This window comes from Aegilops tauschii, chromosome 2 (genome assembly GCF_002575655.3).
Source record: "Aegilops tauschii subsp. strangulata cultivar AL8/78 chromosome 2, Aet v6.0, whole genome shotgun sequence".
NCBI lineage: Eukaryota > Viridiplantae > Streptophyta > Magnoliopsida > Poales > Poaceae > Aegilops > Aegilops tauschii.
Window position 1 is genome coordinate 187,042,924 of NC_053036.3, and position 19,573 is coordinate 187,062,496.

Here is a 19,573-nt window from a genome sequence, read left to right on the forward strand (position 1 = left end):
TCTTTTTCACCAACAACAGCGCCTCCCTGCCGCCGCCTCCAAAAAAAAACCCACCTGCTGCCGCCTCCAAAACACCACCTGTCGCCGCTGCCAAGCGCCGCCAAGGCCAAGCTAAGGGAGTATGGTGTATTACAATCGCGTCCCCCAGTAACGCGAAGGCCTTGAGGGGTGGGAATGAGCAAAGGAAGGAAGTGAATCTGAGAAGAACACTACAAGAAGGGAAGGAGCGAGGGATGGGTGTGAGCTCGCTAATCTGGAGGGGAATTTGGGTTTGGATCGGTCTTAGAACTGAATCGAATACAGCAAGACGCGGATGAGGTTTGCGGGAAGGGGATTCAAAAGCAAGGGGAAGTGGGAAGAGAGCTGGGTTGCAGTGGGTGATGCGGCCGGATTCGCCGGAATCGAGCTTGCACGGTCGGCGAGATGCTCACCGTCACTGAAGGGACGAAAGGTTCCCGAACTCAGTCGGACTTTCAGGATGTGTGTATCATGATATCTGCTTCTCCCATCATTCTTGTTTCTAGATAGGTTAGAATAATGCTCTGTTTGAAATCTCTCTGCTCCGCTCCACTCCACGGAGATGCGGAGCTCGGTTTGAGCAACTCCATAAAAAACTGCAGTAGCCTGCTCCGCTCCGGGCTGAGTCACGGGAGCGGAGAGAAACCAAACAGGCTCTAACTCACCATCCCCTTTCGCGAACTTCCTGCAACGCCCTCGCATTAGCAGAATTGCCAATCAAGTCCTCTCCGCTCCTCCTGCAAAGTTTTTCCCGCCGCGATGGCATCCGGTTCAGGAATAGATCGGGACGTTGGCAAGCAAGCCGGCCCGTGTGCACGGGCAACGCGAGGACACCAACGCCGCCTCCCCTACTGCGGCGCCGAGCTCTGGGGCAGCGCAGGGCGGCTCAGGTGTCTCGTCGCCACCACCTCACTCTCCTCCGCCCGTTGATGAGCAGGCCGGGGGCGGAAGCTGCAAAGCTGGGAAATCGAGCTCCGCGGCGAGGGAGGGCGGCTCCGGAGTCTCCTCGCCATCACCCCCCCCTGCTCCGCCCGTCGATGGGCAGGCCGAGGGCCGAATCTTCGAAGCCGGAGGATCGAGCTCCGCTGCTGCGCACGCCAGGAGCAGGTGATGGAGCGTCTCTTGCGCTTGATATGTCGCGACCTGCTGTGTTTTCTTTGCAGATATCCGATCTCGACTTAGTGATTCTTGGTTTCTGTCGAGTAGGCTGGATTGCCGAAGGCGAAGAAGACGTTCTTGAGCAAGATAATCAGCTTCAGCAAGAACAAGGTATAGCCTGAATCTTGTGTTTCTTGATTACTCTGTGATTCTTTGCTCTTCTTTGTGCATTCTTGTGCCAATTTTTGTGTTCGGGATGTGGAATTTGTGATCTCAGAGTTCGTGTGGAATGTTGGTAACGATTCAGGGTAAAAGAATGAAACTTTTGGGCGAATGTTGGGGCCAATCTGGTTTTATTATACGCGCAGATTAGGCAAATCCTGATTATTACTCCGTGCTCTTCTTGCCATCTTGGAATATGGAGGAACAACCTCTCTGTGATTAGTCAAAAACTCGAATATGTTTAAGATTTGGGTGCTCGTGCCTGTATCGGTTCATTCTTCTATCAAGTGTGGTAGCATATTCATCGCAGGGTACAGCGTGGGGAAATACTGGGAACATTTCTTTGTTTTAGGCATGCATATCTTGATCAGTGCTCCTGTGAAATTTTAGCTAGAAGTCCTAAAGCCAAAGGTAAGAGGTTTTAATGTAAATGGATGGTGTTATAGGCATAGTTAATGCATATGTTTATTCGGGGTTGCTTACCTGGACATGATTTCCGTAGATCATTGGTCATTCACATGCAAAATCACTGACCACCGCCCACAAAATAAATAATTAAACTCACTGACCACTAACTCTGAATTTTGGTCTAAAAGCTGTGATGTTTGGTTGGTTGGTACCTGAAACCGTCTTGGAAGCCTCACAACATGATTCTTGTAAACAGTTGCTAAAGTAAGATGTTTCGAGTTTTGCAGCATCAGTTCTGTGATACTATTATTAGATTCTTCAAAAACTCCATCTCTCATTCCCCTGTTTTGTATTCTTAAATCCTGGCTGTGATGTTTAATCTGTACAATTACTTATAAGTTTGGCAAGTTATAGTTTCTCGAAGAAAAAGTTTGGCAAGTTATATATATTGATCTTAACCCTCTCTTGTGGAAAAGCTTTTTTGTAGAAAAGGAATCGGAAGCTCGGAGAGACCTCACGTGAATCGACAGGTTTGGCTCCTTTTAGTCTTTGGTTATTTTCAAAGTGGAAACCCATGAAATGTCGGGATCAAAATCCCAGGTCAGATGGTACTGTGGACATTCATGATTACTGTACAACTAACTGATTTCGTGGAATATGCTTCTTACTTTCTTGTCTGAATGCTTAATAGTATGTTAACTTTGCAATGTGACGGAACCAATAGACCTTATACCCTTGAGTGTATGAAACATTGCACATATATTTTTTTACTCAACAGCAGCCAATCAATGTCAATGAAGGTTTCTTGCATTTATTAGTAGTTCCAATCAATTCCCGAGAACGTGCAAACCAGAAAACCAGAAGCAATACAAAATTTGGATCACGTTTTAGATCCGTTGCTGCAAAACAAAATTTCCATCAGGCTTTAGATCTGTTATTTCCTAGTTCAGATCTGTTATTTCCTAGTTCTAATCAGCATAAACTGAATCCTCTTATCTGCCTGCGTGGTGCAGGCAATGTCTTTCGAGGGCGCCCTTGATTATTGTGCCGAACAGATTCGTGCAATTCATTTACACGAAAGAGTAGATCCTGTGAATGTGTTGGACTTTCGTGGTCTCTACTCAGACTTTAGGCCAGTGAAAATTGACGGGGAGTGTTTCTACAGGAGCTTCATAATTTCCTATCTTTGTTTATGCCGATGCACGACAGGAGCAAGTTCTTGATAGGCAAGACACAAATGAGGAAGAATGCTTCCTTGCAGCTATCGAAGAGGTGGCTGAGGAGGAACATGCACGTTTTGGATGGGCCTCTGAATTTTCTAGTAGCCACAAAGTAAGTTCCTGACCTTTTCCACAATTGTGTTTTTTCTTGGATAAACATATTCGTAAGGGACAATTCTCCTCAAGTTACTGTACATGTCAAAATGGATTCAGCTGTCTAACCATCATTGTTGTATCGCTTGGAGGAGATGCACAATTGCTTAGCAGTAGTGACATGGCATTGCAGTTTACGCCGTGTTGACGCAAACTCAAGTCTGAAGCTTATTATAATGTTACAACCTGAAACCCAACTTAACAAAAATGCACCTTAAGTTTATTTGTAAGGGATATTAGTGTGACAATGTTTATCCAAAAATCTTAACTATTTTATAATACTTAACAAAAATGCACCCTAAGTATTCATACTGTTTAACTATTTTATAGTACTCCTAGATTGTTAATAACTGAAGTTTTTCAGGCGATTTGTTACCCTAGTTATGTTTGTTAATATCTTGTTGTTTAGTATCAATAGTGTATGTAAGCACTTTTGTAACCGACGGTATCACCTTACAGAGCTGTATGGAATGGTTACCAAATGCGATATGTTAACTCACAGATTGTTTCAGGCATTTAAGGAGTTGATAAAGAAAGTAAAGAGCTGGAAGAAAAAACGCAGATTGATCCCCGTATTAACTGACAGGTTTTTTATATGTTTGGTTTTCTGCAATTCCGGCCAAGTATTGTGGCCGAATGCTTCCATCTCACTGACTTAATCTGCTTCTTTGTCAGATACCTTAAGCGGAAACTTCTCAAGTTCTTCAGCACTTACGATCGAACAGAAGACAGCGAGAAAACACTTCTCAACTTATCCTTCAGTCATCAACCTATCTTTCCCTCAGTTCATCCCAATTAATGTTTCTGACACATTTTTGGTGGTCAGTTCTTGTTTTCCTCAGGTTAGTAGCAGCTATCTGGTTATGCTCGCACATGGCGGACTATGAAGAGGTTATACCTGGACTTGGAGAAAATGACAGTGTGACAGATGTGAGTATCAGCATATCTTCCTTAACATCATGTCATCCTGAATTTCCGATCCATTAGTTTCAACGTGCTGATTCAATAGTAGACTGGCTTCTTTCGACACTTTTCAAGAACATCAACATTTGTCATGAAAAGTTGTGCCCTTTTGCTTACATCAGAACAGCCTCTAGTTGCTGCATGGCGCTACAAGTATTAGGAAAGCAAAAAAATGAAATCAAACAACACTATTATCACTTTAGAAATTGTGGTGCCTTTCAGAGTTCTGAAGCACAGCATATCTTCTCTTCATCTCCTTGATTAGCAGATAGGCAAAGGCTCGCCGTTCCACTCCTTGAGGCATTCCAACAGCGCGTCGATGTGCTTACCCTGGTTCATGGCAATAAACACCTTGTCCACCTCCTCCCCGGGTGACCGTGTCTTCTCTCCGGTCAAGTACACTGTTCCCAGCTCCTCGCGCACGAACCGGTACAGAGGGTATGATCGGCAGTCAGTGATACGGTTCGGTTCTGCAGCGGTGCCATTCTCCACTGCACCTCTAGCAGCCTCAACCTCCTGAGGCAGTGTCGCGCAGACCTCCTGCTCGAATTTGGCAACCTTGGCAAACACCGAGGTCTCCACATTGCGCTCAGCCTCACCGTTGGCCAGGGCGTGCTCCACCAGCACCGCGCGCATCTTCTTCATGAGAGGGTAGTTGGCGCTGCAAGGGTCGTCCGCGTATGCAAACACTGCCTCGCGGTCAATTGTTTGGAGCAGGTCCTTCTCACAAAAACGCGCGTTGTGGAGACCACCCATGTCATTTGTGATCAGGGTCTTCCTGGCCACTCTTGTGACACAATTCTTGACAGCATTCTTGACATTCTCCTCGAGGTGGCGCAGGTCGATGGCTTGGCACAGCGCAACCAAAAATGTAGACGACATGAGCTTCAGAATGTCGATGGCCTCGGCAGTCTTCCGGGCTGAGATTAATCCGAGGGAGTTAACATCTTGGTTGTGTTGCTCTGCACTCTGGACATGGTTGGTCACAGGGTTGCCCAAGAATTGGAGCTCCGAGCAGTATGAAGCCATGGCGATCTCGGCACCCTTGAAGCCATAGTCCAGGCTTGGGTTGCGGCCACCTGAGAGATTGGAGGGCAAACCATTGTTGTAGAAGTCATTCACTAGCTCCGAGAACTGGGCAAACATGAGCTTGCCGATCGCAGCAACGGCAAGCCTCGTGTTGTCCATCGACACACCGATGGGCGTGCCTTGGAAGTTGCCACCATGAATTGCCTTTCCACGAGACACGTCAATGAGTGGGTTGTCATTGACGGAGTTGATCTCACGCTCAATCGACTTCGTCGCTGCACGGATGACCTCAATTTGTGGCCCAAGCCATTGCGGCGATGTGCGGAGAGCATATCTGTCTTGCTTTGGCTTCATCAATGGGTCGAGCTCACCAAGCTTCTTTGCGAGCATCATGTAGGAGCTGCCCTCCAGGATGTGTTCCATGATTGCCGCGGCCTCGATCTGTCCAGGATGGTGCTTCAACTTGTGTGTCAGATGGTCGGTGTACTCTGGCTTGCCGTTCATCACTTCGCAGAACACGGCTGACAAAACTTCAGCAAGCACACCAAGGACATTCGCTTCAAAGAGAACTATGGACGCGAGTCCAGAACCCACCGCCGTGCCATTAACCATAGCAAGACCTTCCTTGGGTTGCAGCTCAAAGAAGCCATGCTGGATGCCCGCAATCTTAAATGCTTCTGCGGCATTAACCTTGGTGCCATCGGGAGCCACAGCCACGGCATTTGGGCGGCCGGTGACAAGTCCCGCGATGTAGGAGAGCGGGACGAGATCGCCGGAAGCGGTGATGGTGCCCCGGAGAGGCAGGCACGGTGTAACGTTGGCGTTGAGCAGCGTGGCGATGGTCTCGAGAATCTCGAAGCGGATGCCGGAGTACCCTTGGAGCAGGGTGTTGACGCGGACAAGCATCGCCGCGCGCGTGGTGGCCGCTGGCAGCACGTGACCATCGCTGCCGGTGCCAAACGCCCCAGCGTTAAGGAACCGGATGAGCTCCCTCTGCAGAGCGCCGCCCTCCTTGGTCCTCCGATAGGAGGTGGCGCCGAAGCCGGTGGTGACGCCGTAGCTGTCGGTGCCGTTCGCCATGCTGGTCATCACCCAGTCGCTGCTCTCCTTGACGCGGCCGCGGGCGGACTCGTCGAGCTCCACCCTGGCACCATCGGCGGCGGCCACCGCGGCGACCTGGGCGATGGTCAAGCTGGCGCCCTCCATAACCACCACCGGCCTGCGGTACTCCTCTACCATCCGCTTGACGGCGTCCAGATGGCTCCCCGACAGCTCCTCCGCCGCCTTCCCCCAGTTGAGCGGGTCAGCACTCCGTGGCTGGGCCACGCAAATACCATCGCTGCCGTTGGCGGCCATTGGTTTGATCAACACTGTATCTTGAAGTCTCGCTTGCAGCAGTTGTGTGAGAGAGAAGAGCTCGACTGTGTCAGCTGGATTTTTGATGTGGCGACTGACTGATGAAATTGTGGAGCAGCCGTGAGAGAGAAGAGCTCGTTGGAGTAGGGAGGTCGGGATGCTCTTCTTGGAGGAGAATGGTGGAGAGGGAAGGATTTAAATAGGTAGTGGACTGCACGCAGGGTGGGTGGGGAGCTGGGGATTGGTGTGGACTGTGACCGGGATGGTTGTGTTGACCGCCGGACTTGGCACAATGGTTGGGTTGGTGGCCTCGTGCGTGCGGACTTTGAACAAGGCCAAGAAAGGCAGCTGCTGCGACGATGGGATACCAGTATAATATGCAGTGCAAATGTGTTGCACGCGGTTGCTGCCTGATGGTGATGGTTTTCGTCTGCCATTTTCAGGTCGCTGATTAACCATTCGGCGGCCATCTTTTGATCAAGTCTGGTTTGGAGATGTGCTCCCGTTAGTGTTCCAGTCAGTTTTAGATTTATTTCAGTTATTAGGTGTGTCCTAGTCTGATTCTTGTATGATTGGGTGAGACTGGTTCTTTGCAAATGCATTGGTACGTACTGTAGCGGAGCTCTGACGTACAGCATGGCTTTTTGACCATGACTTGAAGACGGCAAGTTCACACGGGAGATTTGGACGAGTTTGGTTTTTTCGATAAATATAGAGGGTGATTTTATTAACTCAAAATAAAACATCAAACAGGTTTTTCATAGCCAAAACACAAAAGCGAACAATACTCAGCTTTGCATAACCAAAACACAAAACACGAACAATCTCGTAAAGAAAGAAAAAACAACATATCGGCAATTCGTAGATTATGTTGCTACACATGTTGGGTAAAACCCTCTCTGGCCACCCGCTCCATTTGTATACGCATCATCTTGAACAACTGTTGGTACTGTGTTCGATGTAGCGTAGTCCATGTAAGAAGCGGATGCATACCATATAAAATTACATGCAAAGGTGAATATTTTTTTGCCATTAAAAATCATTTGTATATAGACATAGTGACCATAATAAGGCATAGACTCCCACTTATTAGAGCACTGGACCTATTTGAAATTTCATCTGACCATAAATATTGGCAATTTACTTGCTTATACAAATTGAACGTTATCTTAATGACTGACCATGTAGAGCGTGCAGGCGTACCCCTTTGCGTCGCCACCCCCTCCCCCCCCAACCCAAGCCAGTAGCCCACCTTTGAGACCTCCCTTGCCGCCGGCAAGTGCCGCGGTGGCGGCGAACCCAATGCCAAAGGCTCCTGGGCGGGTGGTCGTTGCGGGATCTCCCGTGAAGCGGAGGGGCGCTTCATGTGGGGATGATGAAGGCAGCAGTTAGGGCGGCGCCCCTACTGTGCAGCGGCGATCGAGGCTCCATTGCCGGCAGGATGGTCGGCTTGGAGATGGATGGTGGCGGTGGCGGCACTTGATATGTCTCCAACGTATCTATAATTTTTTATTGTTCCATGTGATTATATTATCTGTTTTGGATGTTTTATATGCATTAATATGCTATTTTATATTATTTTTTGGACTAACCTATTAACTTAGAGCCCAACGCGAGTTCCTGTTTTTTCCTTGTTTTTGAGTTTCGCAGAAAAAGAATATCAAACGGAGTCCAAACGAAATGAAATCTTCGCGATGATTTTTCTTGGACCAGAAGACAACCAGCAGACTTGGAAATGAAGTCGGAGGAGCCACGAGGCGGCCACAAGGACGGAGGACGCGCCCAGGAGGGTAGGGTGCCCCCACCCTTGTGGGGCCCCCGTGGACCTACTGACCTAATTTTTTCGCCTATATATTGCCAAATATCCCCAAACCACCAGAGGCATCCACGAAAACACTTTTCTACCGCCGCAACCTTCTGTACTCGTGAGATCCCATCTAGAGACCTTTTTCGGCACCGTGCCGGAGGGGGATTCGATCACGGAGGGCTTCTACATCTACTCTATTGCCCTTCCGATAAAGCGTGAGTAGTTTACCACAGACTTACGGGTTCATAGCTAGTAGCTAATGGCTTCTTCTCTCTCTTTGATTCTCAATACCATGTTCTCCTCGATGTTCTTGGAGATCTATTTGATGTAATACTTTTTTGCGGTGTGTTTGGCGAGATCCGATGAATATTATCTGAATTCTTATATGCATGATTTGATATCTTTGTAATTCTGTTCGAACTATCAGTTTGGTTTGGCCAACTAGATTGGTTTTTCTTGCAACGCGAGAAGTGCTTATCTTTGGGTTCAATCTTGCGGTGTCCTTTCCCAGTGACAGTAGGGGCAGCAAGGCATGTATTGTATTCTTGTCATCGAGGATAAAAAGATGGGGTTTTCATCATATTGCTTGAGTTAATTCCTCTATATCATGTTATCTTACTTAATGCGTTACTCCGTTCTTTATGAACTTAATACTCTAGATGCATGTTGGATATCGGTCGATGTGTGGAGTAATAGTAGTAGATGCAGAATCGTTTCGGTCTACTTGACACGGACGCGATGCCTATATTCATGATCATTTCCTTAGATATCGTCATAACTTTGCGCTTTTCTATCAATTGCTTGGCAGTAATTTATTCACCCACCGTATTATTTGCTATCTTGAGAGAGGCCTCTAGTGAAACCTATGGCTCCCGGGTCTATTTTCCATCATATAAGTTTCCTGTCTACTATTTTGCAATATTTTACTTTCCGATCTATAAACCAAAAATATTTACTTTATCGTTTATTTATCTCTACCAGATCTCATTTTTGCAAGTAACTATGAAGAGATTGACAACCCCTTTATCGCGTTGGGTGCAAGTTGTTTGATTGTTTGTGCAGGTATTCGATGATTTGTGTGTTGTCTCCTACTGGATTGATACCTTGATTCTCAAACTGAGGGAAATACTTATCTCTACTTTGCTGCATCACCCTTTCCTTATCAAGGGAAAACCAACACAAGCTCAAGAAGTAGCAGGAAGAATTTCTGGCACCGTTGTCGAGGAGATCTACGCCAAGTCAAGACATACCAAGTACCCATCATAAACTCTCATCTCTTGCATTACATTATTCGCCATTCACCTCTTGTTTTTCTCTCTCCCACTTCTAAAACGATTTTTGAAAAGATTTGCCTTTTCTTCGCCCTCTTTCATTTGTTTTCTTTGTTAGTTTTTTGGTTTACTCGTTTGCTAGATTGGTTTGTTGCCACCATGTCTGAAATTGGGGAGGTTATCGCTGAAAAGAATAGTAGTAACGATGGGGAGAACTTTGATGCTTTCGCTAATACTAATCCTCATGAAGAATCTACTATTTTGCACACTAAAAAACTTCGCATAGGTAGGAGCAATATTATTGGAAAAGGGGTTATTCAAGATTTCTTTACTTGTGCCGGTGCACTACCCACTTTAGGTGGATTTATTCTCCATAAAACTAGTAGTCTTGCGGATGCTATATCTTTGCTTGTGGTTGAATTTGAAAGACAATTTGTTCATATGCATCCATCCATACAAAAGATTTTTCTGGAGTTTTCTAATATTGAGCATTCTTTCGTTAAGCGCGTCGCCACTATATTTCTAGCTCATGAATTTAGATTTATTATGAAAGAAACTAGTGAAATTTTTGCGCATTATAAAGTAGATGGTGGTCGTCCTCTCATAGAGGGAATTCTCTTTAACCAAGAGGACATAATGCGTTTACGATCATTAGATCATGTGGCTTATAATGAAAATTTAAGAAAAAGGGTCCCCACCGATGTTTTAGTTGATAAGATTTCCGAGCTTAATAATAATTTTGCTATACAAAACAATGGATTGGGTTTCTCTCTTGGACGCAAGCTCATGACTTTTTGCCAAAAGAATGCTTATAATGATGAGTTGGTTATACAATATGAGGGGCCGAAGGAGGAACCAATTCCTCCCGAGCTTGATCTTGGGGATTCTTATCCCATTAAATTTAGCCCTTTTGATTACTTTTGCTTACCACAAAGGAAACTTGCTGCTGAACAAAGGGAGTATGAGATGAGTTTTCGAGATTTGCCTTATCATTATTATGATTATACCTAGATCTATTCATGTTTTATGCCTAGTTAAGGACGTTAAACAATAGCGCTTGTTGGGAGGCAACCCAATTTCATTTTTTGTTTTTGCCTTTTAGGTTCTGTTTTGCAATAAATAATTAATCTAGCCTCTGGCTAGATGTGGTTTTGTGTTTTAATTAGTGTTTGTGCTAAGTAAGACCTTTGCAATAGCTTACGGTGATAGTTGATTTGATCTTGCTAAAAACAGAAACTTTTGCGCTCAGTCCCAGAATTATTAAAAATCACGGAAGCGCGATAAAATACCGATTATTTTTGCAGAAGATTAATAAACAAATTTATTAGGATGTACTATTTTTTCAGAATTTTTGGAGTTACAGAAGTATTCGAGAGTTACAGATTACTACACAATGTTCTATTTTTGACAGATTCTGTTTTCTTTGAGCTGTTTGCTTATTTTGATGAATCTATGGGTAGTATCGGGGGGATGAACCATGGAAAATTTGGAATACAGTAGATATTACACCAATATAAATAAATAATGAGTTCACAACAGTATCAAAAGTGGTGATTTATTTTCTTATACTAACGGAGCTTATGAGATTTTCTGTTGAGTTTTGTGTTGTGAAGTTTTCAAGTTTTGGGTAAGGATTTGATGGACTCTGGAATAAGGAGTGGCAAGATCCTAAGCTTGGGGATGCCCAAGGCACCCCAAGGTAATATTCAAGGACAACCAAGAGCGTAAGCTTGGGGATGCCCCGGAAGGCATCCCCTCTTTCATCTTCGTTTATCGGTAACTTTACTTGAGGCTATATTTTTACTCACCACATGATATGTGTTTTGCTTGGAGCGTCTTGGTATGATTTGAGTCTTTGCTTTTTAGTTTGCCACAATCATCCTTGTTGTACATACCTTTTGAGAGGGACACGCATGAATCGTGATTTATTAGAATACTCTATGTGCTTCACTTATATCTTTTGAGCTAGGCAATTTTGCTCTAGTGCTTCACTTATATCTTTTTAGAGCATGGCTTCACTTATATTATTTTGAGAGTCTTTAAACAGCACGGTAATTTGCTTTGTTTATAAATTTAGTCTTAATATGATAGGCATCCAAGAGGGATATAATAAAAACTTTCATATAAAGTGCATTGAATACTACGAGAAGTTTGATTCCTTATGATTGTTTTGAGATATGAAGATGGTGATATTAGAGTCATGCTAGTGAGTAGTTGTGAATTTGAGAAATACTTGTGTTAAGGTTTGTGAGTCCCGTGGCATGCACGTATGGTGAACCGTTATGTAACAAAGTTGGAGCATGAGATATTTTTTGATTGTCTTCCTTATGAGTGGCGGTCGCGGACGAGCGATGGTATTTTCCTACCAATCTATCCCCCTAGGAGCATGCACGTAGTACTTTGTTTCAATGACTAATAGATTTTTGCAATAAGTATGTGAGTTCTTTATGACTAATGTTGAGTCCATGGATTATACGCACTCCCACCCTTCCACCATTGCTAGCCTCTCTAGTACTGCACAACTTTCGCCGGTACCTTACACCCACCATATACATTCCTCAAAACAGCCACCATACCTACCTATTATGGCATTTTCATAGCCATTCCGAGATATATTGCCATGCAACTTTCCACTGTTCCGTTTATCATGACACGCATCGCCATTGTCATATTGCTTTGCATGATCATGCAATTCACATCGTATTTGTGGCAAAGCTACCATTCATAATTCTTTCATACATGTTACTCTTGATTCATTGCACATCCCGGTACACCGCCGGAGGCATTCATATAGAGTCATATTTTGTTCTTGTATCGAGTTGTAATTTTTGAGTTGTAAGTAAATAAAAGTGTGATGATCTTCATTATTAGAGCATTGTCCCATGTGAGGAAATAAAAAAAAGAGAAAAAAAGAGAGAAGGCCAAAATAAAAAAGGCCTAAAAATGAGAAAAAGAGAGAAGGGTCAATGTTACTATCCTTTTACCACACTTGTGCTTCAAAGTAGCACCATGATCTTCATGATAGAGAGTCTCCTATGTTGTCACTTTCATATACTAGTGGGAATTTTTCATTATAGAACTTGGCTTGTATATTCCAACGATGGGCTTCCTCAAATTGCCCTAGGTCTTCATGAGCAAGCAAGTTGGATGCACACCCACTTAGTTTTCTTTTTGAGCTTTCGTAAACTTATAGCTCTAGTGCATTCGTTGCATGGCAATCCCTACTCATTCACATTGATATCTATCGATGGGCATCTCCATAGCCCGTTGGTACGCCTAGTTGATGTGAGACTATCTCCCTCGTTTTGTCTTCTCCACAACCACCATATTCTATTCCACCTATAGTGCTATGTCCATGGCTCACACTCATGTATTGCGTGAAAGTTGAAAAAGTTTGAGAACATCAAAAGTATGAAACAATTGCTTGGCTTGTCATCGGGGTTGTGCATGATTTGAATATTTTGTGTGATGAAGATGGAGCATAGCCAGACTATATGATTTTGTAGGGATAAACTTTCTTTGGCCATGTTATTTTGAGAAGACATAATTGCCTTGTTAGTATGCTTGAAATATTATTGTTTTTATGTCAATATTAAACTTTTGTTTTGAATCTTATGGATGTGAACATTCATGCCACAATAAAGAAAATTACACGAATAAATATGTTAGGTAGAATTCCACATCAAAAATTCTATTTTTATCATTTACATACTCGAGGACGAGCAGGAATTAAGTTTGGGGATGCTTGATACGTCTCCAACGTATCTATAATTTTTTATTGTTCCATGCTATTATATTATCTGTTTTGGATGTTTTATATGCATCAATATGTTATTTTATATTATTTTTGGGACTAACCTATTAACCTAGAGCCCAGTGCGAGTTCCTGTTTTTTCCTTGTTTTTGAGTTTCGCAGAAAAAGAAAACCAAACGGATTGAAACCTTCGCGATGATTTTTCTTGGACCAGAAGACAACTAGGAGACTTGGGGATGAGGTCGGAGGAGCCACAAGGTGGCCACAAGGACGGAGGGCGCGCCCCCCACCCTTGTGGGCCCCCGTGCACCTCCTGACCTAATTATTTTGCCTATGTATTCCCAAATATCCCCAAACCACCAGAGGCATCCATGAAAACACTTTTTCACTGCCGCAACCTTCTGTACCTGTGAGATCACATCTAGGGACCTTTTCCGGCACCCTGCCGGAGGGGGATTCGATCACGGAGGGCTTCTACATCAACTCTATGGCCCTTCCGATGAAGCGTGAGTAGTTTACCACAGACCTAAGGGTCCATAGCTAGTAGCTAGATGACTTCTTCTCTCTCTTTGATTCTCAATACCATGTTCTCCTTGATGTTCTTGGAGATCTATTCGATGTAATACTATTTTGTGGTGTGTTTGCCGAGATCTGATGAATTGTGTATTTTTGATCAGCTTATCTATGAATATTACTTGAATCTTCTCTGAATTCTTATATGCATGATTTGATATCTTTGTAATTCTCTTCAAACTATCGGTTTGGTTTGGCCAACTAGATTGTTTTTTCTTGCAATGGGAGAAGTGCTTAGCTTTGTGTTCGATCTTGCGGTGTCCTTTCCCAGTGATAGTAGCGGCAGCAAGGCACGTATTGTATTGTTGCCATCGAGGATAAAAAGATGTGGTTTTCATCATATTGCTTGAGTTAATTCCGCTAGATCATGTTATCTTACTTAATGCGTTACTCCGTTCTTTATGAACTTAATACTCTAGATGCATGCCGGATAGCGGTCGATGTGTGGAGTAGTAGTAGTAGATGGAGAATCATTTCGGTCTACTTGACACGGACGTGATGCCTATATTCATGATCATTGCCTTAGATATCGTCATAACATTGCGCTTTTCTATCAATTGCTCGGCAGTAATTTGTTCACCCACCGTATTATTTGCTATCTTGAGAGAGGCCTCTAGTGAAACCTATGTCTCCCGGGTCTATTTTCCATCATATAAGTTTTCGATCTACTATTTTGCAATCTTTCACTTTCCGATCTATAAACCAAAAATACCAAAAATTTACTTTATCATTTATCTATCTCTATCAGATCTCACTTTTGCAAGTAACCGTGAAGGGATTGACTGTTGGGAACGTAGCATGAAATTTCAAAAAAATTCCTACGATCACGCAAGATCTATCTAGGAGATGCATAGCAACGAGATGGGGAGATTGTGTCCACGTACCCTCGTAGACCGAAAGCGGAAGCGTTATGTTAACGCGGTTGATGTAGTCGAACGTCTTCATGATCCAACTGATCCAAGTACCGAACGTACGGCACCTCCGTGTTCAGCACACGTTCAGCTCGATGACGTCCCTCGAACTCTTGATCCAGTAGAGGGTCGAGGGAGAGTTCCGTCAGCACGACGGTGTGGTAATGGTGATGGTGATGGTGATGTGATCAACGCAGGGCTTCGCCTAAGCACTACGACGCTATGACCGGAGGAGTAAACTGTGGAGGGGGGCACCGCACACGGCTAAGAGAATTCTTGGTGTGCCTTTGGGGTGCCCCCCGCCCCCGTATATAAAGGAGGGGAGGAGGAGGCCGACGGCCAGGAGGAGGCGCGCCAAGGGGGGGAGTCCTACTAGGACTCCACTCCTAGTAGGATTCGCCCCCCTTCCTTCCAACGGAGAGGGGGAAAGGGGAAAGGGGGGAGAAGGAGAAGGAAAGGGGGCACCACGCCCCGACCCGTGGCCTGCCTCCTCTTCTCCACTATGGCCCATGAGGCCCATTAACTTTCCCGGGGGGTTCCGATAGCCTCCTGGTACTCCAAAAAATCCCTGAACCTCTTCGAAACCATTCCGGTGTTCGTATATAACCTTCCAATATATCAATCTTTACCTCTCGACCATTTCGAGACTCCTCGTCATGTCCGTGATCTCATCCGGGACTCCAAACAAACTTCGGACACCAAAACACATAACTCATAATACAAATCGTCATCGAACGTTAAGCGTGCGGACCCTACGGGTTCGAGAACTATGTAGACATGACCGAGACACATCTCTGGTCAATAACCAATAGCAGAACATGGATGCTCATAATGGTTCCTACATATTCTACAAAGATCTTTATCGATCAAACCGCAAAACAACATACGTCATTCCCGTTGTCATCGGTATGTTACTTGCCCGAGATTCGATCGTCGGTATCATCATACCTAGTTCAATCTTGTTACCGGCAAGTCTCTTTACTCGTTCTGTAATGCATCATCCCGCAACTAACTCATCAGTCACATTGCTTGCAAGGCTTATAGGGATGTGCATTACCGAGAGGCCCCAGAGATACCTCTTCGATACACGGAGTGACAAATCCTAATCTTGATCTATGCCAACCCAACAAACACCTTCGGAGACACCTGTAGAGCATCTTTATAATCACCCAGTTAGGTTGTGACGTATGATAGCACACAAGGTGTTCCTCCGGTATTCGGGAGTTGCATAATCTCATAGTAAGAGGAATATGTATAAGTCATGAAGAAAGCAATAGCAATAAAACTAAACGATCATAATGCTAAGCTAACTGATGGGTCTTGTCCATCACATCATTCTCTAATGATGTGACCCCATTCATCAAATGACAACACATGTCTATGGTCAGGAAACTTAACCATCTTTGATTAACGAGCTAGTCAAGTAGAGGCATACTAGGGACACTCTGTTTTGTCTATGTATTCACACATGTACTAAGTTTCTGGTTAATACAATTCTAGCATGAATAATAATTTTTTATCATGATATAGGGAAATATAAATAACAACTTTATTGTTGCCTCTAGGGCATATTTCCTTCATTCTCCCACTTGCACTAGAGTCAATAATCTAGATTACATAGTAGTGATTCTAACACCCATGGAGTCTTGGTGTTGATCATGTTTTGCTCGTGGAAGAGGCTTAGTCAATGGGTCTGCAACATTCAGATCCGTATGTATCTTGCAAATCTCTATGTCTCCCTCCTTGACTTGATTGCGGATGGAATTGAAGCGTCTCTTGATGTGTTTGGTTCTCTTGTGAAATCTGGATTCCTTCGCCAAGGCAATTGCTCCAGTATTGTCACCAAAGATTTTCATTGGACCCAATGCACTAGGTATTACACCTAGATCGGATATGAACTCCTTCATCCAGACCCCTTCATTTGCTGCTTCCGAAGCAGCTATATACTCCGCTTCACACGTAGATCCAGCCACGACGCTCTTCTTGGAACTGCACCAACTGATAGCTCCATCATTCAATATAAATGAGTATTCGGTTAGTGACTTAGAGTCATCCGGATCAGTGTCAAAGCTTGCATCGACATAACCATTTACGACAAGCTCTTTGTCACCTCCATAAACGAGAAACATATCCTTAGTACTTTTCAGGTATTTCAGGATGTTCTTGACCGCTGTCCAGTGATCCACTCCTGGATTACTTTGGTACCTCCCTGCTAAACTTATAGCAAGGCACACATCACGTCTGGTACACAGCATTGCATACATAATAGAACCTATGGCTGAGGCATAGGGAATGACTTTCATTTTGTCTCTATCTTCTGTAGTGGTTGGGCATTGAGCTGACTCAACTTCACATCTTGTAACACAGGCAAGAACCCTTTCTTTGACAGATCCATTTTGAACTTCTTCAAAACATTATCAAGGTATGTGCTTTTTCAAAGTCCAATTAAGCGTCTTGATCTATCTCTATAGATCTTGGTGCCTAATATATAAGCAGCATCACCGAGGTCTTTCGTTGAAAAATTCTTATTCAAGTATCCTTTTATGCTATCCAGAAATTATGTATTATTTCCAATCAACAAATGTCATCCACATATAATATTAGAAATGCTACAGAGCTCCCACTCACTTTCTTATATCAAAGCGCATATTCCAACTCCAAGAGGCTTGCACCAGTCCATAAATGGATCGCTGGAGCTTGCACACTTTGTTAGCACCTTTAGGATCGACAAAACCTTCTGGTTGCATCATATAAAACTCTTCTTTAAGATATCCATTAAGGAATGCAGTTTTGACATCCATTTGCCAAATTTCATAATCATAAAATGCGGCAATTGCTAACATGATTCAGACAGACTTAAGCATCGCTATGGGTGAGAACGTCTCATCGTAGTCAACTCCTTGAACTTGTCGAAAACCTTTCGCAACAAGTCAAGCTTTGTAGATAGTAACATTACCGTCAGTGTCAGTCTTCTCCTTGAAGATCTATTTGTTGGGGAACGTAGCAGAAATTCAAAATTTTCTACGCATCACCAAGATCAATCTATGGAGTACTCTAGCAACGAGGGGAAGGGGAGTGCATCTACATACCCTTGTAGATCGCGATGCGGAAGCGTTGCAAGAACGCGGATGAGGGAGTCGTACTCGTAGCGATTCAGATCGCGGTTGGTTCCGATCTAAGCACCGAAGAACGGTGCCTCCGCGTTCAACACACGTGCAGCCCGGTGACGTCTCCCACGCCTTGATCCAGCAAGGAGAGAGGGAGAGGTTGGGGAAGACTCCATCCAGCAGCAAGACGACGGCGTGGTGGTGATGGAGGAGCGTGGCAATCCCGCAGGGCTTCGCCAAGCACCGCGGGAGAGGAGGAGGAAGAAGAGGGGTAGGGCTGCACCGAAAGAGAGACGTTCTCATGTGTCTTGGGCAGCCCAAACCTCAACTATATATAGGGGGGAAGGGGGCTGCGCCGCCCTCTAGGGTTTCCACCCCAAGGGCTGGCGGCCAGCCCTAGATCCCCTCAAGGGGGGCGGCCAAGGGGAGGAGAGGGGGTGGCGCCCCACTAGATGGGCCCTAAGGCCCATCTGGACCTAGGGTTTGCCCCCTCCCACTCTCCCATGCGCCTTGGGCCTTGGTGGGGGGGGGGGGGCGCACCAGCCTACCTGGGGCTGGTCCCCTCCCACACTTGGCCCACGCAGCCTTCTGGGGCTGGTGGCCCCACTTGGTGGACCCCCGGGACCCTCCCGGTGGTCCCGGTACATTACCGATATCACCCGAAACCTTTCCGGTGACCAAAACAGGACTTCCCATATATAAATCTTTACCTCCGGACCATTCCGGAACTCCTCGTGACGTCCGGGATCTCATCCGGGACTCCGAACAACATTCGGTAACCACGTACATACTTTCCCTATAACCCTAGCGTCATCGAACCTTAAGCGTGTAGACCCTACGGGTTCGGGAACCATGCAGACATGACCGAGACGTTCTCCGGCCAATAACCAACAGCGGGATCTGGATACCCATGTTGGCTCCCACATGTTCCACGATGATCTCATCGGATGAACCACGATGTCGGGGATTCAATCAATCCCGTATTCAATTCCCTTTGTCCATCGGTATGTTACTTGCCCGAGATTCGATCGTCGGTATCCCTATACCTTGTTCAATCTCGTTACCGGCAAGTCTATTTACTCGTTCCGTAACTCACCTCATCCCGTGATCAACTCCTTGGTCACATTGTGCACATTATGATGATGTCCTACCGAGTGGGCCCAGAGATACCTCTCCATTTACACGGAGTGACAAATCCCAGTCTCCATTCGTGCCAACCCAACAGACACTTTCGGAGATACCTGTAGTGCACCTTTATAGCCACCCAGTTACGTTGTGATGTTTGGTACACCCAAAGCATTCCTACGGTATCCGGGAGTTGCACAATCTCAAGGTCTAAGGAAATGATACTTGACATTAGAAAAGCTCTGAGCAAACGAACTACACGATCTTGTGCTAGGCTTAGGATTGGGTCTTGTCCATCACATCATTCTCCTAATGATGTGATCCCGTTATCAACGACATCCAATGTCCATGGTTAGGAAACCGTAACCATCTATTGATCAACGAGCTAGTCAACTAGAGGCTTACTAGGGACATGGTGTTGTCTATGTATCCACACATGTATCTGAGTTTCCTATCAATACAATTCTAGCATGGATAATAAACGATTATCATGAACAAGGAAATATAATAATAACCTATTTATTATTGCCTCTAGGGCATATTTCCAACAGTCTCCCA

The 19,573-nt window shown here is 44.9% G+C and overlaps 1 protein-coding gene and 2 long non-coding RNA genes across 3 annotated transcripts; 2 read left to right on the forward strand and 1 right to left on the reverse strand.

Annotated features, from left to right (window-relative positions):
- Nucleotides 1–905: 905 nt before the first annotated feature.
- Nucleotides 906–2,953, forward strand: LOC109777318 (uncharacterized). Its single transcript, XR_002236295.4, has 4 exons — nt 906–1,125; nt 1,225–1,287; nt 2,223–2,276; nt 2,760–2,953. It is a non-coding gene; the product is annotated as an uncharacterized lncRNA (long non-coding RNA).
- A 4-nt stretch (nt 2,954–2,957) lies between these two features.
- Nucleotides 2,958–4,049, forward strand: LOC141041599 (uncharacterized). The gene is made up of 3 exons (XR_012202248.1): nt 2,958–3,078; nt 3,632–3,705; nt 3,795–4,049. It is a non-coding gene; the product is annotated as an uncharacterized lncRNA (long non-coding RNA).
- Nucleotides 4,050–4,074: 25 nt separating this feature from the next.
- On the reverse strand, nt 4,075–7,293 carry LOC109777317 (phenylalanine ammonia-lyase-like). Its single transcript, XM_020335970.4, has one exon. The coding sequence runs from the start codon at nt 6,465–6,467 to the stop codon at nt 4,344–4,346; it is 2,124 nt and encodes a 707-aa protein (XP_020191559.1). The 5' UTR covers nt 6,468–7,293; the 3' UTR covers nt 4,075–4,343.
- Between the last annotated feature and the right edge of the window lie 12,280 nt (nt 7,294–19,573).

Excerpts from the sequence above, each read along its gene's own strand:
- LOC109777317 (XM_020335970.4), bottom strand. The coding sequence starts at position 6,467 with ATGGCCGCCAACGGCAGCGATGGTATTTGCGTGGCCCAGCCACGGAGT.